The sequence below is a fragment of the Phasianus colchicus genome, chromosome 34, assembly GCF_987193195.1.
Source record: "Phasianus colchicus chromosome 34, bPhaCol1.hap1.1, whole genome shotgun sequence".
NCBI lineage: Eukaryota > Metazoa > Chordata > Aves > Galliformes > Phasianidae > Phasianus > Phasianus colchicus.
In genome coordinates this window covers 518,581-541,162 of record NC_143469.1, presented here as the reverse complement: position 1 = coordinate 541,162, position 22,582 = coordinate 518,581, and the positions used below count along the sequence as shown (strand labels likewise).

The window sequence follows — 22,582 nt, the reverse complement described above, 5'->3', positions numbered from 1 at the left end:
AGCCCAAACCTCTCAGTCTCTCTCCAAAGGAGACATTCCCGATGCTTTGAAGCCTTTGAAGTCACGTTCCTGATGTCCAAGTTACGTGCCCATCATGTGCCAATCGGTGGGCTCAACAGCTGCAACAAAGACACCAACGTCTTTGGGATAGGCTTATTTTACTGCCTATGACAAAATAAAACCAACAGTAATATTGGCAGCGTCTATAGCCAAAAGAGAAGCTTAGCAGTAAAGGGAATAAGCAAGGCAGTGGGCCTACTCATTGCCACGTGAGCACAGTGGTGAAGAAAGATCCACGACCAATTGCCCCAGCACTTTACCATCAGCCAGATCCGCAGTCACTGGGGAGCCCCGTTTGCAGGGAGGATCTGAAGAACCTCTCCCAGCCATGGGGAAGTTGCACAGCAATGCATCCATCCCACGAGTGAGGCGTCCAGAGCCGCTGCAAGCAGCTCCAGCCTTTCTAGCACACAGTAAACCAATGTACGGAGCAGTCCGAGGGAACAGCCGCTGCCCTCTTTCTCCTCTTGGTTTTCGCCCCGAAGCCTGGCCAGGGCTCAAGGGGAACAAAAGGCGTCGTGCTGTCAATCTTGCTGTAGCACGGGCCTCTTTGGCAAGACTGTCTGCCCAGCCCCCCCGCGTCGGGCTTCGTCGGGTAACGAACTCAGCAGCAAAGCTGCCCTCGGCTCCTCGGGGAGAGCCCGCCGTCGTCACGGAAACGCAGCGTGACAGCACGCAGGTCCCAGCAGCCCGGCTGATGTCACCGGCGCCGTGACTTCCTCTGCCTGCCCTGGAGCCGCAGCCCGAGAGCTTTCCGGCCCCCGGCCTCCCTCTCCCTGGTCAGCGCCAGCGCCGCCAGCTTTCTTCTCGGACAGACGTGAATACAGAAAACGGCAGTCGAGTCCTCCGCCTGCGGGGCAGCGGCTCAGCACGGCGCTGCTGACCGTTCGAGCCGAGACGAGCCGGAACCGAAGGCGGCCGCCCGACTCTGCCGGGCTCCGACGCGTCTCGATCGGCGGGGTCGGTCCCTCTCTTTCGGGGCTGCCCGGCTCGGCCAGGAGCCGCTCCCGGACACCGGGCGTCCCGCCGCTCGCAGTCAGCCGCCGGTTCTCAGCCGGCGGCGCCCCGCCGCGACGCCGACTCCGGAGGACGGCTCCGTTCTGACGCGGGACGGACGGGGCCCCGAGGCGCGGGGCGGGCGGCGGCGGGGACGCGGGGCGGCGGAGCGCCGCTTTCCCGGCACGGAATCCCGCGGCCGCCATTGGCGGAGAGCCCGCGCTCGGCCCCGCCTCTCCCGCTCTCCTATTGGTCGGCCCGCGGAACGGGGCGGGCGCTCCCGGCGGGGTCGTTTGCGCCCGCGGTCGCGCCGTCATTGCGTCATCATCGCGCGCGTCCCGCGTGGCCCCGGCCCGGCTGCCCGCGGCGCTGCCTCGCTCCGCGCGCCCGCTCCGCTTCCGGGGCCCCGGGGCCCGCGCCCCCGGATCCTTTTTCTCCGCGCGGCCTTCCAGCCGCTCTGCCCCCGGCCTGCAGAGATGCCTCGGGTCGTCGTGACCGAAGTGCGGGACCGGCGCGTGGCGGTGTTGAACGTCGTTCCGTTGGCATCAGCCGTCGGTCAGCCCGTCCAGAGCCCTGTGCGGGGCCTTCGTTTCCTCAGGCGGATAACGGGAGGATGCCGGAGCCGAGGGGCGGTGGGAGGGAGGCGGGGACGGGAGCATCCTGCCGTGCCGCCAGCAGCCCGGGGGCCGCGTGCTGTGGGTGCCGGCACGAAGCTCCGCCGTCCGTCAGCACGGGAGCTGCGGTTCTGGTGCAGCAGCAGGAGCTCAGCGCAGCCCTGCAGAGAGCGGTCCGGCGGCACGGGAAGAAGATGACGGCCTGGAGCGCGAGTGCCTCAGCAGTGTCTGCAGCCTGCGAGGAGCCGAGCCGGGCTGGGGAGAGGAAGGTGTGGGAGTCCCGGGGAGGGACGCGCGATGGCAGCGTTATTGGCAGGATCAGCTGCTTCCTCCACCGCTCCCGACGCCGAGCACTGGTTTCCTTTGAGAAGCAGCCCACTGTCACATCTGTGGGGTTCCGCAGGACACACAGGCATGGGGTAAGTTTAGGTTGGATATCAGGACAAACTTCTGTGCAGAACTTCTACAGCCGTGGGTGGGATCCCCCTGAGCTCCCCTTCTCCAGGCTGAGCAGCCCCCTCTCTCTCAGCCTCTTGTCATGGCAGAGGTGTTCCAGTCCCTTCACCATCTTGGTAGCCCTGCGTTGGACTCTTTCCAGCATGTCCAGCTGTCTCCTGTACTGGGAGCCCAGAGCTGGACGCTGTTCTCCAGCTGCAGCCTTCCCAGTGCCGAGCAGAGCAAAAGGAATGGTGCAGAATACTGGTCCTTACCTGCTACAAGAGAAGTCAGGACTAGGGCTATGATGGGAGTGCATTGCTTTATGATTGACGTGGAGAACTGCTAGGAAGAAGGCCTGGTGGGCCTGAACACAGATGCCGGGTGGTCCAGCTTTTGTTTCACTGGAAACCCGGTGCTCCGTGGGCAGCAGTATGGAGATATGTTCTCCATGCAGTTGTGCCCCCGTGGCTTCTTTCTGATATGCTTGGGAAGTCCCACTAGAACAGGCTGCCGTGTGAGACAGAAGTGAGAGAGAAGCATCAGTTGTGTGGGTGGAGTTTTACTATCTCTGTGTTCACATCTTTTATGTTTGTCTTCTTTTTTTTTTCCAGTTCAACTCTGCGTGCGTCGGTCTGCCTTTGCTAAATCCTTTTCTTGTGGCCTTAGGCAACAATCGAGGGGGTCTCAAGTTTCAGCGCTGAGCAAGAAGCGCAGGCTCTCAGGAAGGCCATGAAGGGCTTTGCTAAGTTGATCTCCTTCCATGGTCAACTTTTATTTTTTCCCCAGCACTGCGAATGGCTGCTCTGGTGGTTTGATAGAGGGAAGCATAGCTGCTTGCACTGCTCTGCTGCACAACTGCCCTAAAAATTGTTGGAAAGTGGAAACAGAACTGCCCTTCGTGTCCCAAAATGCAGCTGCTCTGGTGGCGTGGGTCCTGGCAGCTTTGTGTGCATCGATGTAGTCCTGGAGCTGTTGAGAGCCGGCTGTGTGAGGGACTGGAGGTGGCACAAGACCAGAGGGCACTTCTGATCCTTGTGCAAGCATCCTGACTAGCTTCCATTTGTTTCTTGCAGGCACGGATGAAGATGCCATCACTGACGTCTTGACCAAACTAAATGTTTCCCAGCGTCAGCAAGTTCTGATCACCTCTAAGAGCACTACTGGCAGGGTGGGTGGTCTGCAGAGATGCATGAACGTGGTTGTGTCACTTGGGCGCAAAGTGAAAAACGACCCAATCTCTACAAGAGAAAGGTCGGCAGAGACTTCACCTGACCAAGGTTGTTTTGTTCTTGTTCAGTTCAGAGCAGTTGTTGATGCAAGGAGGGTTGGAGCCTGAAGAGGAGTGCTGAACAGCTCAGTTCCTCTGTCCTCAAAGGCCGTCCCTTCTGCCAACTCCTTTCTCCTCTTTGCCTTCTAGGATTTGATTGATGACTTGAAGTCGGAGCTGAGTGGGAATTTTGAGAGGGTGATCATTGGGGTGATGACTCCCACCACCATGTATGACGTGCACGAACTAAGGAGGGCTGTGAAGGTTTGGAAATCTTCCTTTTGTATTGCTTAAGTTCTGGCCAAGGACTTACTGCTTTGTTATGCATGTCTTCTCTCTCTTAAAGAAACCTGGTTGCACGTCACAAGCAGGTGCTGGTATCTTAAGTCTTGCCTTGGTGATTCCCTAGGGAGCAGGAGCAGATGAAGGTTGCCCAATGGAAATTCTGGCTTCTCGCACCAATGGAGAGATTTGTCGCATTAATGAGAACTACAAGCTTCGTAAGGAGTGCGAAAGGCTCTCTTGTCAGTTTCCTTCTGTCTGCGCTTCTTAATTGGAGGCTGTAGCACTAATGATGATGGCTGGAGTGCTGCAGTGCTGCTGGGAGCCCTGGGCACAGTTCTGTACTTAGCTAGGTTGCAGCTGGCAAATGTTGTGGGCAGCACCCAGGTGGTGGCCCTGCTCCTAACGGGTGCTGTGTGTGTGTTCTTGCTGGAATATGGGTGCTCCCTTGAGGATGGCATCGTATCTGACACATCTCCCATGTTTCGAAGGGTCCTCGTGTCCCTCGCAACGGTGAGCCAAGCTGAGGGGAGAAGGGGGTGAATGTTCAGAGCTGTGGGCACAGCTCTGCACTCAGTGGTGAGGAGCTCCAGGCTGGCTTTTTCTCACCCTGTGTGTCCCATGACCTGCTCCTCAAACCCAGCCTCTCCGGGGAGGGAACTCTGACTCTGGGTGTGCATGAGTGCTGTGGGCTCTTCTTTAAATGTCCCAGTAAAGTGGGTTGCTGCTCGTTTCAGAAGGAAGCCCAAAGTACATCTGAGCTGCATTTCATTTGTAAGCTAGTGTTCCCTTTGAAGGACTCCATTATCCATCCCCAGCAGCTTTTCATGAACGGGGAATTCTCAGGAGTTGCTTCCAGTAGATGCTCTGGTGAACTGAGTCTTCTATCCTTGTGTCTTTGCAGGGAAACAGAGATGAAGGAATGTATGTGGATGATGCCCATGCTCAGCAAGATGCTCAGGTGCGTAGTAACGTGCTTCCCAATCTATTCTTGAGCAGGTGATGCATGGTGAAGAGAAGCCAGCCTGTGAAATGGAAATAATGCTTTTAGCCTTGTTTGCAAGTCTCTAATGAGAGGTCTCTCGACAGGCTGGCTACTTGGCAGGGGCAATGAGATTTTGGCTGTGGGTTGCCGTGCCTGGTAGGTGCTTGTTGGAAAATATCCGTGATCTAGACAAGTACGCGCCAGCAGTGCTCTAGCTGCAAGGGATTTAAGATCTCCTGTACGCCCAGTCTTCTCCATGAGCCTTACTTTGTCACCCCTAATGTCTTGAAGTGCCTGTACGAAGCGGGGGAGAAGAAGTGGGGAACAGATGAGGTGCAGTTTATGTCCATCCTCTGTACACGGAACAGGTATCACCTAGTGAGAGGTAGGACCCCTGCACAGTGTCCTGGGTTTTTCTTTCCTTCCTTGTTTGTGTGTGATGCTTTTGTAGGAGCTCTGTAGCTGTCCAGTAGATGTGAACTCTTCTGAGGCAGCAGGTGTCCTAGAGAGAGCCGCATTGCATCCATTCCATTCTGGCTGTTTTATTCCCTCCTGAGACTGAAAGGGACTTGAGAAACCTAAGTCCAACTGGCTGCAGCTCCAGCATGGAAAGCAGAGATCATGAAGTGTGACTGCCATTGGGGCAGGGGGGAGAGGAGCTAAGAAACTTGATTGGCAGCACAAAGCAGCAGGTCTTGAAAATGGTACTAGCTGTGGTAGGCCAATTCGCAAGACTGTTAGCAGTGAAAATGAATTATTTCTGTGGGGCGATCCTGATTTAGCTGAGAGTGCTGCAGGGATGAAAGAATGTTCATGCAGTATACGAGGAGCTTGTTGCAAAGCGGTCCTTTGAATCTCTGTGACTTTCTGCCATAGTTTTTGATGGTACAGAGGCATTGCTAACAAGGACATAACAGCATTAAATCTGAGATGGTAGGCAGTTATTCAATAGATTGTTTAGTTCTTGTTCGGCCTGTGCTTTTTGTTGTTGTCTGTCTGCTATTCAGCTCAGAATACAGAACTATTGTATTTCTCATAAATGCTTAGCACTCAAATATGGAAGTGCTTCACAGGCATTAATTTTTGTACCTAACAAGTTTTACTATGAAGCCACGAGTGTCTTCATCATTATTTAGCACAATAATTGCAGCAGTACAAACAACCAACCTTATAAAAAATATTACATGCATTATTTTTTTTTAGCTCATCAAGGAAAGGGTTCTGTGAATCTTTACCTACACCTAGATCTACTGTGCAGTATACAAGATGGATACTCATCTGAAATATCTAGTGCTGTATCTATATGCAAAGTGTCAACCTAAATTTTTGGCTTTACAAAATTTTGATGACTATATTTTGCAGTAGATATATTTACAGCCTAGTTGTTTCTTCATTTCTTTTTATTTCCAGTACTTGAATGTATTATAGGATTCTATATGGGTTTATTTGTGTGGCAAAGATCACCTTTCTTTGTTTACTGCTCCAAGATACTCGTTTTATTGAAAATTACTCATGAAGACTTATGATGTTTCTCTGAAAATGCTGAAAATAACTAAAAGGCAATCTTTAACATTTACCATTAGAAAACAAATGGTTTGTGCATGAGATGAAAAGACAATAAAATCTGTTATGTTAACAGATAGGTATCATTTACTTTTAAGCAGAGTACTATGAAATCTTTTACCAAGAGGTACAAAATTACAAAAGAAGCACTGAATTTACTTCAGTCATTTTTAAATTTTACTTGAGAGTCTGTCACGGAGTTATCTAGATCAACGTGTGCCCTCGACAGGGGGCAGCAAGCCCATAGGCCCCCTGGCCCAAAAACAGGACGGAAAAGGGGGAAGGGAAGGGAGATGGGAGCTGGGCCCAGAAACCAGAACAGCAGCAACAATCTAAGGAGGAAAACTTAATTTTACTAAACATGATATTGGAATGCAAGATAACACAATATAATATAATATAATTGAAATTGAGGCTAATAAATCAAATAAGAGAGAGAGAGTGTCCGAAACTAAAAGGCCTACTTTGAACTGAAGGCACACGGTTGGGGAGCAGACCCACACACTGCTAGGCAGTGAGCAAGAGAGCCAGAGAGCAAGATCGCATGACTCCCTCCCATGGCTTATCTTCCTCTCTGAACATGAAGTCCCCTGGGATGTGTAGTTCTTCCTTTCTTCTGAGAACCAGGCATCCAGAAAGTTGTCAGTCCACGGAACTGGAGTATTAACTCTTTAATTACCCGTGCTTTACATGATGTTTGGTGTGGAATACCGATAACAAAATTATAAAACCATGACAGAGTACTGTGTTTTGTACTTTTTTGACTTCCAAAGTCAAAAAAGAGCTGATTTTGCTGTGGGAGGTAACTATGGTTAGGAGAGAAACTGTGTGCTCATTTTCCAGAAGGTAGTACATAAAAAATAAAGAAAGATCTTTGTATTCCTGGAAATTTGAGAAATTGGAGGGTCTGCTGTAGGAAATAGGATATATCAGTGTTTCTGTTTACAAGACAGTGACTGCTGTTTGTAATCTGTTAGAGGATGGGTATCTTGTCACAGAACAACCCTTTTGGACATCTTTATAAATGTTTTAGTAACTGAGCAATGGATCAGTGATGCAAAATACTTTCTTATCTAGCAGCAGCTCTTATCTGAATTTACTGTATCTATTGTGGAGAAAGCACGAGGTTCCAGTGCTACAGTGTTTGTGTTGTGAGCACTACAAAACTTTTTAAAACCACTGTTCATTTGCTCAGTATCAAAGAAAACATTTTAACCAAACTTAAGTGCTAACTAGTCACTCGGAGGTCTTCACTACCTAAAATTTTCCTTCATAACAGAATCTTTACAGTGTATGAGATAGAAATAATAAAATAATTTTCTTATTCTTTCCCTTAGGCATTTCCTGGAAACACAAACTCTGATAGTGTGGTCCGACATGATTTGCAACACCCAGTCATTGCTCGCTATGTACGTATAGTTCCTTTAGATTGGAATGGAGAAGGCCAAATTGGGTTAAGAATTGAGGTCTACGGCTGCTCCTACTGTAAGTTTTTCCATTATATTCCTTTAAAAAAAAAAAAAAATCTAAATAGAAACTGTCTTTGAATTTCAGATTAAATCTGAATCTCAAGTGCTTTTTGCTAAAATGCATGAAGATATTCCAGGATTACTAATTGTAATAACTGGAGCTTAATTTAATATTTACTGTATCCTTTATTCTGAGTTTCTAGTTAGCTCTTCTATAGGAAATACAGCATTAGAATTAGTAAGAGTGCTTTGAAATCACTACTTTTGATCTTCAAAATTGTTTTTGCAGAAGACTTGAATAGACCAGTTGAGGAAAAGATAGCATTCAGATACATTTCATGCTGGGTCTTGAGAGGGAAACAAGACATAATTCATTGCCTGATGACAAAGATAAAAATAAAACAAGTAAAAATTCAATTGAAGAAGCTCACCTTGTCTAAATATGACATGTTTTTCGGAGATTTTTCCTTTAATATTTGAGTATAACTTTAGAATCTCTTCTAAAAAAAAAAAACGAGATGAGCAATGGTGCAAGTGGTTAAGAGCACAACAGATCAAGTTTTAAGAAAAGCAAGTGTAGTTTCTAAATACCATTCCTTGAATTTGATCCTGTGGGTGCTTACGTGAAGTCCACATGCCTGCAAACTGTAAATGTCTGATGTCCTATTTCTATGCAAATTTAGTACAGTATTCTTGTAGGTGTTTTAGGGGAAATAAATACTTGAGATTTATCTTAAAAAAAAAAAAAAATGTTAGAACAAGTTAAGAAGCACCTATCTTGAAGACTCTTCCATTGACATCAAGTGATTTAAGACCTATTGAAACACTTTGTCATGGTAACTAGCAATTATGTTAATTAACTAGCAAAAATATCTTGTGATTTCTGTTGCTTTGACTTGGCTATGTGCTTTCACTCTACTAAAATATTTTATATGCTGTTTTAAGTGTAGCCAACACTATAACATGGTTGATTTCACATCATGATTACATTTTTTTACATTTAAGTATATCTACTATACAAATACAAGTATATGGAGACAGAAACCAACTTTTTTTTTTTTTTAATCCAACACTTTTTTAAACAACAACAAAAAAAAGAAAATATTTTTAAGTTGTAGGTTTTTTTGTTTGTTTTTTTGTTTTTTTTTTTTTAGCCAAAAATATTTACAAGCAAAAGGTTTTAGGTTTTTGTTTTGTTTCCTTTTTTTTTTTTTTTTTAATTAAATTGATATCTTATGCACTGTAAGCACGTTACAAGATGAATTTGGAGTCTGAAACTAAATGTGAGGAAAAGCATAGTTGGCTAACAAAATTATTTCTGTCACTGGATGAAAAGTTGTCTGCTTGAAAGACTGCATATTTCTGGAGAAAAATAAAACACATCTATCAAGGAAATAATGAATCAACTAAAAAAATACTGATAAAATTTGTCTTCACAGACAACTGAAGTAAGAAACCTAACCTTTTGTTTTCCTCGAAGAGAAGCATTGAACTGCTAGTATTATAAGTTATTTCAGTATTTTGTTAATGACATTAATAATAATGTTTTACATTTATATGTCTATAGGAACTTTTTTTTTTTCTCCTCCCAAACAAACAAAACAAAGAAACAAAAAAAACCTCTCCTAAAATACTGTGTAGATTTTAGAAGCAGGAATCAGGCTGTCCTTGAGTCAGTATGCTGAAACCAGTAGACAGCAGCAGCGCAGTTGAGAAGAAAAGTTCACTGTCTTATGACTTCTTGGAAAAACAGAATAATGTTTGAGAGTTCCAAACTTGTTTTCAGATGCATTATTTGGAGCAACTTATGTAAAGTTACATTGTTCCATAGATACAGAATTCAGCAGGAGCAAAGTTTTTAGCCCTATAATTAGTATTGTATATTGAAGCATTGTCATTAACCAGTGAGATTTGCAGATTAATCCTGCTGTCAGTGAAGAAACTGACTGTATAGATAAGTAGCAATTTTTTAAGCCTGATTAAAACATGGGCATCTAATCCAATTTGTGAAACTTTTTGAAACAGTACCTAAAGCAAAAGGTTGCTTAATACCTTACAATCATATATTTTTCTTCAAGTTTGTAGGTTTATATTGAATGCAGTCTTTTATTTAGAGAATATTTGAGAACATATTTCAGATGTAGAACTTGCACATTTTCTCATAGTAAAGGTTTAATTGGAAAGTCATAAACTTAGTGCTTAAAAAAATATTTCATTGCACAATACAGCAATCTGGTTATTAGTCTCAGAGTATTAAGAACTCTCATTAAACCACATATTGAAATACGTGGTCATTAATTGCCATATTGATTTGTTCTTATTTTTCTTGAGTATGCTGATAAAATACACATTATTTTTTGTGTGTCAGAAATGGAAACCACATTCTTCCTTGCACAGCAATGTGAATTAAAAAAAAGGTTCAACTTTAAAAGAGAATTAGAGATGACATCTATTCCCTAGAGAAGTTTGTAAAATTACAAAATATTTCCTTTCAAGGTGCTCTTATTCATTTAATTATTTGCTTGCCTTCTTGCTTTGAGATTTTTCTATGTTTGAAACTGCAGATGAGATCTGTGACGTTACTTTCTAATAGATCTCTTGGAAGTCACAAAAATAAATAAATAAATAAATAAATAAATAAATTAAAGGCTCCCTCTACAGTAAGATTGAAAATGTTCTTTACATTTCTCTCTGTGAATAAGTGCTGATGTCAAATTTAGAAAAGATTTTAACTGTGTGGGAAGAGAAGCAAACAAAATATTTAACATTAAAAAAATATATACTGTAGTCAACGGGAGTTGTAGCTTTCATTTTAAAATCATAGAATGACTTATGTTGGAAGGGATTTTAAATATCATGTGGTTCCAATGCCCTCACATGAACATAGTTATCAACCACTAGATCAGGTTGCCCAGGGCCTGATCCAGACTGGCACTGAATGCCTCTAGGGAAAAAGCATCTGCATCTTCTCTGGGCAACCTTTTCCAGTCCTTTACCACAGTGAATAAAAAATTTCCTCCTATCATCTAACCTAAATCTCCTTTCTTTTAATTTAAAACCATTCTTGCCCGTTCTCACTAATAGACCATGAAAAAAGTTGGTTTTCTGCCAGTTCATAAACTCCTCTGAAGTATTGGAAGGTCACAATGAGGTCTCCCCAGAAAAACAATCCTCCTCTCCAGTATAAACAAGCCCAACTTCCTGAACCTCACGGGAGAGGTGCTCCAGCCCTCTGATCATCTTTGTGGCTGCCCTCTGGACTGATTCCAACAGCTCCACATCTTTATTGTCTTCAGGGCCTAAGACCTGGGCACAGTATTTCAGGCGTGACTTCACAAAAACAGAACTGAGGGGGACAACTTCTTCCTGTTACCCAGTTGGCTGCCCTTCTTTTGAGGCAGTCCAGTATACTGTTGGCCTTCCAAATTGCAAGTGCACAATGCTGGCTCACATCCAGCTCTTTATCCACTGGGACCCCCAAGTTCTACTTGACAGAGCTGCTCTCATTGAGTACTTCTCCCAGTCTGTTCACATATCTGAGATTGCTCCAACCCAAGTGGCAACACCTTACATTTTGGTTTGATGAATCTCATTTGATTTTACATGAGCCCGCTTTTCAAGCTGTTCCAGGCGATTACAGATATGTAGTGAAGCTGTGCAGAGAGAAAATTAGAAAAACCAAAGCCCAGTTAGAATTGAGCTTGGTCATTAAGATAAAAGACAACAATAAATATTTCTATAAATATATCAACAGCAAGAGGAGGGCTAGAGAGAACCTCCATGACTTGTTGGACACCAAGGGCAACATGGTGACCAAGGATCAGGATAAAGCTGAGGTATTAAGTGCTTTCTTTGCCTCAGTCTTTAATAGTAAGACTTGTTACTCCCTGGGAACACAGCCTCCTGCACTGGTAGATAGGGATGGGGAACAGAATAGGCCCTGCATAGTCCATGATGAGATGGTTTTGGACTTGCTCCAGAAGCTGAATGCTCAAAAGTCCATGGAGTCAGATGGATTGCATCTAGAGTGCTGAAGGAGTTAGTGGATGTGGTTTCCAAGCCACTCTTCATCATCCTTCAGCAGTCCTGGCTAACCGGGGATGTCTCAGTGGACTGGAGACTGGCAAATGTGACACCCATCTTCAAAAAGGACGGAAAGATGATCCTGGTAGCTCCAGGTCTATCAGTCTCGCCTCAGTACCAGGGAAGATTATGGAACAGATAATCTCAGGAGACATAATGGACCAATTAAAAGTCAACCAAGGGATCAGGCCTAGTAAGTATGGGTTTACAAATGGTAGATCATGTTTGGCAAACCTGATTTCATTCTATGACAAGGTGAGCCATTTAGTGGATGAAGGTAAGGCTGTCGATGTGATCTACCCGGACTTCAGTAAAGACTTTGACACTGTCCCTCACAACATTCTCATGGGGAAGGTGGCTGCCCATAGCTTGAATAGATGTATGCTCTGCTGGGTGAAACACTGGCTGGATGGCCAAGCCCAAAGAATTGTGATCAATGGAGTTGAATGTAGTTGGCGGCTGGTCATGAGCAGTGTCCCCCAGGGTTCAGTACAGGGGCCACTTCTATTTAACATCTTTATTAACAATCTTGATGAGGGGATTGAGTGCACCCTCAGTAAGTTTGCAGTCGACACCAAATTGAGAGGGAGTGTTGATCTGCCAGAGGGGAGAAAGGTGCTACAGAAGGTCCTGGATAGACTGGATTGATGGGCCAAGGTGAACCGTGTGAGATTCAATAGCGTCAAGTGTCAGGTCCTGCATTTTGGTCACAACAACCCCAGGCAACCCTATAGGCTTGGGAAGGAGTGGCTGAAAAGTTGCCTGTCAGAAAGGGACCCTGGTATATTGATGGACAGTCAGCTGAATACGAGCCAGCAGTGTGCCCAGGTGGCCAAGAAGGCCAGTGGCATCCTGGCTTGGATCAGGAATGGTGTGGTGAGCAGGACTAGGGAAGTAATTTGGCCCCTGTACTCAGCACTGGTGAGGCCTCACCTCGAGTACTGTGTTCAGTTTTGGGCACCTCAATACAGAAAGGACATGGGGTGCGAGCAGGTCCAAAGAAGGGCTGCAAGGCTTGTGAAGGGCTTGGAAAATATGCCGTATGAGGAGCGACTGAAGGAATTGGGCTGTTTAGTCTGGGGAAAAGGAGTCTGAAGAGAGACCTTATTACTCTCTTCCAGTACCTGACAGGTGCTTTCAGCAAGTGCAGGGTTGGTTTCTTCTCACTGGTGACAGGATGACGGAAAATGATCTCAAGTTGTGCCAGAGTAAGTTTAAGCTGGATATCAGGAAAAGCTTCTTTACAGAAAGGGTTGTTAAGCACTGGAATAGGCTCCCCAGAGGCAGGGTTGAGTCACCTTTCCTGAATGTGTTTAAAAACCATTTGTTTACTGTGCTCAGAGACATTATTTAGCAGAGGGTTGTTAGAATTAGGGTAAGTTTGGTTAGGTTGTGGTTGGACTTGATGGTCTCTGAGGTCTTTTCCAACCTGAGCACTTCTATGGTCAGGCATAGCCTATCCTTGATGAAGCTGTGTTGGCATTCTTGAATCACCCCCCTCCCCTTTCTTGCACATGCCTTAGAGTAGATTCATGGAGGTTCTGCTCTGTGATCTTCCCTGGCACAGGTAAGGCTCACTGGTCGATAGTCTCCCAGATTTTCCTTTCTCCCTTTATTAAAAATGGGAGTGATGATTCCTTTTTCCACTTGCCAGGACCTTCACCTGACAGCCATGAATATTCAGAAATGATTTAGAGTAGCTTGGCAACCACATCAGTCAGTTAGTTCAGGACTCTGAGATACATGTTGTCCAGCTCCAGAGACTTGTCCATATTTAGTGTCATAAGGCAGTGTCAGACTTGCTCTTTTCTGACAGTATAGGAGGCATTTTGCTCCCCATCCCCTTTGTAGAGTTTCAGGTACATATAATATATTTAATACACTCAAAAGAGGAGAAAGGATCTTTACATTTGCAGTGACATAATTTATCAGAAAGCAAGCCATAGGAAAAATTTATCAAAAAGCAAGTCATAGGAAAGAAAGTAATGTTACAGAAGGCAAAGTATCCACTGAATTCATTAATGCAAAGCTGATGGAATATTTATATTCAAGCTCTTTTTGAGACAGAGAGTAAAGAGACATGATAGATAGATGTCTCTCGTCATGTTCCCATTTATGAATTTTTTAGACAATCAGCAAATTCAAGGCATCTGGAGCCTATGACAACTACAATATATATTGTATTTTATCACTGATTTTTGAAGTTCATAATAAGCTCCTGCAGAATCATTGCCATACGAATAGTTCCTTCAATCACAATACTGCAGCAGACTAATGCATACAAAACAAACAAACAAACAAACAAACAAACAACAACAAAAAAAACAGTAGCATTCCTATTGAACAGTCTTCGACAGCACTTTTTAAGATAATCTTCTGAGGACTTCTGGGTGCTGAAATCTTATGGCATGAGTGGAATGGAGTCACTGATACCTTTGCTCATGGACTAGTTCTATCTTGCTATGTCAAATGTTACTGTTAGAGTATTCTGATGTATGACTGATTTCTTTTTAAGGAAGGAGAGAAAAGAAGAAAAATAAACAAGTCAGACCTTATCATTTTATGAAGAAATGAACATTTTTTTATGGAGATTATTTACTCCTTAGATAGTACAGTGAACAAAATCTTGGTCATGTGAATATTTACAAGAGAAAAAAAAATTAGTCTTGGAGATGCTGTTAAGGCTTAAGCCATAAGTATTTGAAAGGAATATTTACAATAACTGTTTTGAAAATATTGAAGTGCTAAAAATTAGAGCTTGAACAGATTTTGACAAGTTAATCCTATTTGCCTGTAGTGACTTTAAGTGAAACCATTGTTCCTCTTCACTATTAATTCCACATTCATCAGCTGTATTCATCATTAGAAAAATTTCTGTGATACTTGTAATTTCCTTTGCCATTGTCATGCTATTGCTACCAACTATTCATATCTCCATCACTCTCTCCTATGGTTGCCATATGTACTTCACAGAAACTCCATTCTCTCCAAAACTATATATTACATCAAAATATCACAGGGAATATTTAAAGTAGATAAGAAAGCCACTATTTAACTTGTGTGGAACCTAACCAATTTTCTTTTGTCCAGTGCCACTAGATAGATATACTGGACATTTTGTTTCATCAGCCTATGCTCACAAACAAACAAACCTTCACGATCAAAAAACTGATGAAGTGTCTTGATGGCCACTGGAACTCCCTATGCTGAATGAACTATATGTCCATATGTATGTAAACATATGAATACATATTTATTCTTTTACACTTTTTTTTTCCACCTAAATTGTGAAGATACTTATGTGGTCTCATAATCCATGTAAATGGTTCTTTGCCAACCTCTCATAATATTTTATTACTCATAATAATAATGTTCACTAAACTGTCTTAATGAAAAGATGGACTTCTATGACCATAGAAGTGATGGAACTGCATAAAAATATTAAATGATAGATAGGAAGAAACATTTTGAAGCATATGTTTTGTCTAATCATGTTCTCATATTTGTAGCAACTGTATTAAATCATTGTAATTAAAATTGTTTTTCATTTTGGAGAAAAAAAGAATCACAGATGTGAGAAAATTATCAGCAGTCACTGTAAACTTAGTAGCTTTGTTTGTGACAGTGAATAGAACACTTAAGAGTTATCCGAAGCATCCAACCCTCTTTTTCTCTGTTTCTCTTTAGATATTTTTATTCTGGATATTTCTACAATTTCTATGTAATTGATCTTCAGCCAGCATAGTCACAGTTCAACATCTGCAAGCATAGCTTGGTATTTACTTTTTCTGATATTACAGGTGCATGTCTCAGTACTTGTATTAAAACAATGGAGAGTGAGGGAAATGAACTGTGAAAGCATTTGAAGATCTCTTTGAAAACATGCTCTGTTTGAAAGCTTAATTCTTTTCTAATGTACTCTCTAGCATGTTTTTTTTTTTTTTTTTTTTTTTTTCTTATTTGTTTTCACATAGAGGGGACTTCTTATCTTGAAGATCATAAAAAGTGGTGATTTTCCTCATTTGCTCCATGGTACTCCTCAAACAGTAGAGTTTTGCAGATTTAGGATCAAAAATAACTTTTTTTTTTTTTTAATAAGTATTTAAAGTGTGGGTTGTTTACCTACTCCCCAGGAAGAAATAGTTGTGATTGTTTCTTTGCAAGTGTTTGTTATTCTGGTATGAAAGTAAGTGAGAACAGACTTCAGCTAATTTCTTATCTCTAGTGGTTAACAGTAATAGGTATGGGTCTATTTTGGTTCTGGCTGTCCAGCACAGGGCACCCCAGACACACACAGCAGCCCAGCAGGCCCTGTCATCAACTCAGCACCTAAGAATGGTACAATTTTTAAATGAAATATTAAAATTTAACATATATTTTTCATTCTTTTAACATATATTTAGTCTGATACAAAAAATGTTTTATTTTTGTATCAACTTCTTGAAACCACAGCAAATTGAGCAGTCCATTATTTTTAAATGTCTAGCTGTAGTGAAGTTACTGGTGGATATTCTCAGGCACCACAGGTTTGTGATCTGCAACAGCAATGTGTATCCCATACAAGTACATTTGTTATGCATCAGTGGATGCATAATCAAAGTCAGATTTTAAAAAGATCTATTTTACATGCATACATATCCCACCAAAATGTTCAGTTGCATACTCAAACATTTTTCAATTACACTTGAACACTTTTTTAAATCATTCAGCATTTCCTTTAGAAGAGTATGTATTGCTAGTTCATTTTTAAAAGATTTTTTAAGGTTTTTTGATGGAATACTGTATAATCAATGAATGTACAGATGTTATAACAGAATCACTGAATGGCCAGGGTTGGAAGGGACCTCAAGGATTGTGGATCGCCAACCTCCCTGCACATGCAGGGCCACCAACCTCCCCATTTAATGCTAGACCAGGCTACCCAGGGCCTCATAAAATCTGGCCTTGAACACATTCAGAGATGGGGCATCCACAACCCCTCTAGGCAGCTGTTCCAACACCTCACCACTCTCTCTGTAAAGAACTTCCCCCTGACATCCAACTTAAATCTTCCCTCCCTCAACTTCAAACCATTTCCCCTCGTCCTGCCATTATCTACCCTTTCAAAGAGTTGACTCCCCTCCTCTTTGTAGACTCTCTTTAGGTACCGGAATGCTGCTAAGAAGTCACCCTGCAGCCTTCTTTTCTCCAGGCTGAACAAGCCCAACTCCCTCAGCCTGTCCTCACAGGGGACGTGTTCCATCCCTCTGATCATCTTTGTGGCCCTCCTTCAGAAAAATTGATTTAGAAATACTAATTTTTTTTTTTATGGGACACTTGGACTTTGTTTATCTTTTAGAACGTCACAATAAATTAAATAAGATTTAAATACATTCCCTTAAATATTTTCTTTGCTCTGAAAGTAATGCTTCCCATTTATCAAATTGTATCATCATAATCTTATATAATATAGTTTCCATTTAAATAGAATAAGTTCTAAGCTACAGAAGATTATTTTTCAATGTAGTCACCATGACTAGCTATGCATTTTTGGTGGTGATTGAAGAAGGGCTTGTATGCTGCGCGTATTGTTTAAAAAAAAAAAAAAAAAAAGCCTGGAGCAGCAGATTTGATCCACTATTACTGTCACCACTGCTGAAACACACCACCTAACACACTATGCTAACACTGACCGTTAAATCTCTGTGAATGTTCATCAAGTATTGAAGAATGTCAATGGATGCTGTTTTTTCCACATGGAGGAATTCAGTTATATCTTTGTTTCATGTGCACTTCTGTGTCAGATATAATTTTCACAGACTGCCACTATGCTGCCATCATGGCAACAAAATCTAGTGGGATACTGGTGGGAATGTTCAATCTCTACTGTTATACTACTGATATCTACCTCTGATATCATGGGCCAACAAAATAAAATAGAAGGCATTGCTTTCAGAGCAGCCTTTGCATGAGAAATCTATAAATCTTTCCTTTTCACATAAGTGCTTATATAACTTCTAGATTAGAAAATTATTTTAATAAAGGAACCTCAAACTTTTAGAAGAATGTATGTAATTAGCGAGTTCTGAAAATAAATATTTTTTTTACATTATTAATTGTTTTCAGCATTTATTTTTCCGAACAGAACTTCATATTTCTGTATTGGTTGCTGGAAAAAGAATTATTGCTTAATTCCTTGCATGGTAACATCTCTATTTTTCTTTTTCAGAAACTTGAAGTAGTGGATTTTTAATTCTTTCAATATAAACATGTTCTTACTTCCTTTCTTCCTTCGTTTTCTCTCTCCTTGTTTTCTTTATTTCTCATGGTACATAGTTGCCCTTTTGGTTCTAAGTATATTGAACAACTTGAGAGAATAACTTTATAAAACCATAGCTATAAAAAAGTTCTTTGTTACCTAAAAGATCGCATCCCTGGATGTGTTTAAAAACCATTTGGATGTGCTGCTCAGATAGATGATTTAGCAGAGGCTTGTTAGGGTAGTAAGGTTAGGTCGTTGGACTCAATGATCTTGAATGTCTTTTCCAACCTGAGTGATTCTATGATTCTGTTTGTTTAGCCACAGCTGGCATTTATGTAGCATGCTTTTATTTACGGATGCTCTTGCTTAGTGATGCATGTATAAGTGTGTCTGTCCCCCCATCACTTTACCCCTGTGTACATTCTCTTCAGGTAGAGAGAAAAGCGGTGATTCTGTTTCCTATGAAGACTAAATTGCAAACAATCATACAGACTGTTACTGAACTAAAGAAAACTGAGTTAGTTGTGTTGTTTTTGGTGACATAAGTGTTGCCATGGTACCAGAGGATCTCAACGCACCCCTTTTGCTTGGGTACTTCTTATATTTTTTTCTATGCCTTGTATAGGTGCAGAAAATTGTACCATTGAACTGTCCACTGGACTAATGGGGTAAGTGGGACAGCTGTCCCTTCACCGCTGCTTCATAGCTTCTCTTCTTTGACTCGTTTTCTGAGGAAAGCCTCTGAACGGAATACAACTTGCAAGCATTGGTTGTTGGTTCTGTAGGTTAGATTCAGTGAAGCTTACTTATATCTGGTTAATCTGGGGAGGATTGAGATCCTCTGTATCTCTGTCACCTGTTCCACGTTTGAGTACCCTCACAGTGAGAGCCTTTTCATTCTACTAAGTGTCACCCTGGGTAGGGACACATTTCACTAGATGAGGTAAAAGGAGCAGTCCTTGAGAGCAGTCCTGCAGAGAAGGACCTGGGCGTCCTGATGGATGATAAACTTAACATGAGCCAGCAGTGCTCTTGCAGCTCAGAAAGCAAATGGTATACAGGGCTCCATCAGAAAAGGGGTGGTCAGCAGGGACAGGGAGGTGATTGTCCCTCTCCACTCTGCTCTTGTGGGGACCCATCTGGAGTACTGTGTCCAGATCTGGAGCCTCCAGTACAAGAAAGACAGAACTGATGGAGAGGGTCCAGAGGACGACCACAGAGATGATCATGGGACTGGAGCACCTTCCCTACCAAGATAGTCTGAGGGAGCTGGGCTTCTTCAGTCTGGAGAAAAGAAGGCTGCAGGGTGACCTCACTGCAGCCTTTCAGTACCTAAAGGGAGCCTACAGACTGGAGGGGAGTCATTTCTTTGAAAGAGTAGACAACAGCAGGACAAGGGAAAATGGGTTTAAGTTGAGAGAGGGAAGATTTAGGTTGGATGTCAGGGGGAAGTTCTTTACAGAGAGAGTGGTGAGGTGCTGGAACAGCTGCCAAGAGAGGTTGTGGATGCCCCATCCCTGGAGGTGTTCAAGGCCAGATTGGATGGGGCCCTGGGCAGCCTGGTCTAGCATTAAATGTGGAGGTTGGTGGCTGTGCACATGGCAGGGGGGTTGGAGATTCATGATCCTTGAGGTCCCTTCCAACCCTGGCCATCTGTGATTCTGCAATTTTTCTGGGAGGCAATTAAAGTTAACGTAAATACAGTTTTGCAGCTTACTGCTGTGCTTTCTGGAAACTTCTGCCTGGGTAGCTGTGCTCATCAGAGGTCATATTTCACTGCAGTCTGGCTGACATAAGTAAGCCAGAAAGGTAGGTAGTATATATCTCAAGTGAAGCAGCAAATGACAAATTCACCAAGAAGTTTAAAAAATCGCTGCACTGCCCAATAACTCAGTGTATTCTTCTATGTTTTAAATACATGAGAAGACAATGCATTCCTGGAGCATGCCTGAAAATCAGTAAAGATGTGCAAGTTGACAACACATTCTAGCAAATCACACTGCCATGGCTTAATACAGTATTTTCCTACAAATGATCTTTACTGCTTTTTTGCTGAAGGTTATTGATCCTTCCGAGAATTTTCACCAGCTTCAGTGGGTCCAGTGCTTCATAGTATAGCTTAAAAAAAAACAAACAGGACCTTCTCCCTGCCTATCTTCAAGCTCTGTTTCTTTGTAGGAAGGTTACTGAACCTCATGTGGCCTGTAGCTTCCCATACAGTAATCTTTTTTTGCTGCAGATTTTTAAGAGTGATCCTTATTCCCCTAGCATTAAAAACAGCATCTTTCTTTCACACAGCCACTTGATTGTGTTCTTAAAATGAGATAATGACAATTTCCACTCTTGAAGATATTTGAAGCTCTGGATACTTGAAGCTCTGGATGTACTTATGGGCAACCTGCTCTAGCTGATTCTGCTTGAGCTGGGGGATGGACGAGATGACCTCTAGAAGTCCTTCCAATCTCAACAATTTTGCAAGTTTCTGAAGATGAAATTATAGCTGAGGCAAATACAGTTCTCCCAATCCCCTACCAATCCTTTCCAACAAGTTTCTAATAATAATATATTGTTGATCTTCATTTTGATTTTACTTTCATGTTATCTCACACAAAGTGGGGGGACATAGGACAGGAAGTAAAAAAGAACAACATAAAAGGAATGATGAATATTTTCACAAAATTAAATTATGTGGCCTGCCATATCTGAAGAAAAAGAAGGATATAAGTTCTTTTGAGAATTGCGGTTTAACTTGTCACGTAGCTAAACATCACACAGCCATTCACTCTCTCCAGACTCCCCCTTTCCATCCCAGATGGAATGAGGGAGAGAATTGGGAAAAAAAAAAAAAAAAAAAAAAAAAAAAAAAAAAACAGGAATTGCAGGTTGAGATAAAAACTATACACTAAGAAAGAAGAGGAAAATGGGAAGAAATGCAACTATAAATATATAAATGCATACTTTATACAGCCACAGTGCAATTACTCTCTACCTACTGACCAATCCACAGCAATAAATACAACTCCCTGCTGACCTGTGGCCTGCCAGCAATGCAAGTTCTTACCCCATACCAACCAATGCCCAGCAACCCTCAAGGGGTGTCTGTCCCATGTCCTGGCCTTCATCAATACTAGAGCACTTCTCCACCAGTCCAAGTCAATCTACATCCCCATCCCCCTTCAAACTTAGTTTACAGGTCTTTGGATGAGCCCTGCTAATTCCTGTTCCAGAACCCTTTTGCTACTGTGAAATAAACCTTTTCCATGTATTACTGTCAGGTCTGGTGTCTTATAAAACCAGCCATGATCAAAGAACTCAAAGCCCTGCCTATAGCATCAGTCTTGTAGCCAGGCATTTATGGACTGGATCCTTCTATTCCATCCCATGTCATCACCTGAAAACGAAGGGAGGGAAGAGAAAATAACTTGTGCCCCAGACCCTTTCACCAACTGTCCCAAGGCCTTGAAGACTTTCTTCATTCCCCTCAGACTATGGGATGCAGTTTCCTCCCCATCTGTGGAAGATCAGCAGAGGGTAGTAGTCATGACCTTCTGCATGTCATATTTTATAGAATAACCCTTGGCCTAATTCTGGCCACCTGTCCTGGCTCCACCCTCCCCTTGCAGTCATGCGTATAGTGGTGACTTCTTTTTCCCACTAAGTGGCCTGTCCTGGCTTGGCCATGGACATGCTCCCATGACTAAGCAAAAGCCAGGACATCTTTATTTCAGCTGAAACCAGAACAAGTGTTAAAAAGGACACAAAAGCATACCAAAAAAAAAAAAAAAAAAAATTACCTAAATTTAAATTTAGAAAAAGTTTGGCTTTCTTGAGTTCCAAGGTGATATAGTCTCCTTGTTGTCCTTCTCCATGGAAAATTACACCTTCACTTTCAGAGGTCTTAAATTTCAGAGAGATGACATCTTTCAATGTTTTCATTTTCTTGTTCCTGAATCTGTATGGTAGCACTACGCGGCCATCAAAATTGATAACATCAGCCCCTAATGAAGAAAAAAAAAAAAACAAAACATAACATTGTTTATGAGCGATTATATATTCCAGTAGCTATTGGAAAAAACAGATACGTTGTATGTAGATTGTATCTGAACAGAATAAAAACCTGTGCAAGTGCAGTATGCATTGCAAATATATTTTCTATTGACCAAGGATTATTCCTATAAAAAGTAGGAACGAGGAAGGGCATAAGTTTAATTCATAGGATGTAAAAAAGCAGCATCAGGAAAACAAATACTGCCACAGTACTAATTTTATTCTGACTTTTCTTAAATGTATTTGCTTTCCTATGCATTTTCTTAACTAGTTGACAACTTCTGAGTTATCATTAATTACTCATATTATGCCTCCTAAAATCAAATATATGCATCTGTGAAGACTGTAATCACTAAGACATGAAACTAAAAAAATTGTGTAGGAGTTTTAAAATATTTTTCCTTGCCTTGTTCAGTTGTATATATAGAAATGTTTGATAAAATTTAGCTTCAACTGGTCTTGAGAAGAAAAAATTCTATCATTTGGACCAAGCTTTTATCTAGGTTTGGTTTTATTCAAAATCAGGGAGGAAAACTG

The 22,582-nt window shown here is 42.3% G+C and overlaps 1 protein-coding gene across 7 annotated transcripts; it reads left to right on the top strand.

Moving 5' to 3' along the window:
• The first annotated feature begins 1,417 nt into the window (after nt 1-1,417).
• Nucleotides 1,418-21,386, top strand: LOC149913811 (contactin-associated protein-like 2). Of its 7 annotated transcripts, XM_090128710.1 has the most exons (7): nt 1,430-3,276; nt 3,526-3,639; nt 3,785-3,875; nt 4,562-4,618; nt 7,543-7,690; nt 18,624-18,666; nt 20,297-21,386. In XM_090128710.1, the coding sequence occupies exons 3-7, from the start codon at nt 3,798-3,800 to the stop codon at nt 20,319-20,321; spliced, it is 351 nt and encodes a 116-aa protein (XP_089984836.1). In that variant the 5' UTR covers nt 1,430-3,276; nt 3,526-3,639; nt 3,785-3,797; the 3' UTR covers nt 20,322-21,386. The 7 variants fall into 7 exon arrangements, 3 of the variants coding, with proteins under 3 accessions (XP_089984836.1, XP_089984837.1, XP_089984838.1); XR_016460928.1 differs by lacking the exons at nt 18,624-18,666; nt 20,297-21,386 and adding exons at nt 15,445-15,532; nt 16,890-18,522 and having other exon boundaries at nt 1,418-3,276; nt 3,785-4,618; XR_016460926.1 differs by lacking the exons at nt 18,624-18,666; nt 20,297-21,386 and adding an exon at nt 15,445-18,522 and having other exon boundaries at nt 1,432-2,089; nt 2,895-3,276; nt 3,785-4,618.
• Nucleotides 21,387-22,582: the final 1,196 nt, after the last annotated feature.

Excerpts from the sequence above, each read along its gene's own strand:
- LOC149913811 (XM_090128710.1), top strand. The coding sequence starts at position 3,798 with ATGAAGGTTGCCCAATGGAAATTCTGGCTTCTCGCACCAATGGAGAGA. Across the intron at positions 4,619-7,542 it reads ATGCTCAGCAAGATGCTCAG|GCATTTCCTGGAAACACAAA; the intron begins GTGCGTAGTAAC and ends TCTTTCCCTTAG. Across the intron at positions 7,691-18,623 it reads GGTCTACGGCTGCTCCTACT|GTGCAGAAAATTGTACCATT; the intron begins GTAAGTTTTTCC and ends TGCCTTGTATAG.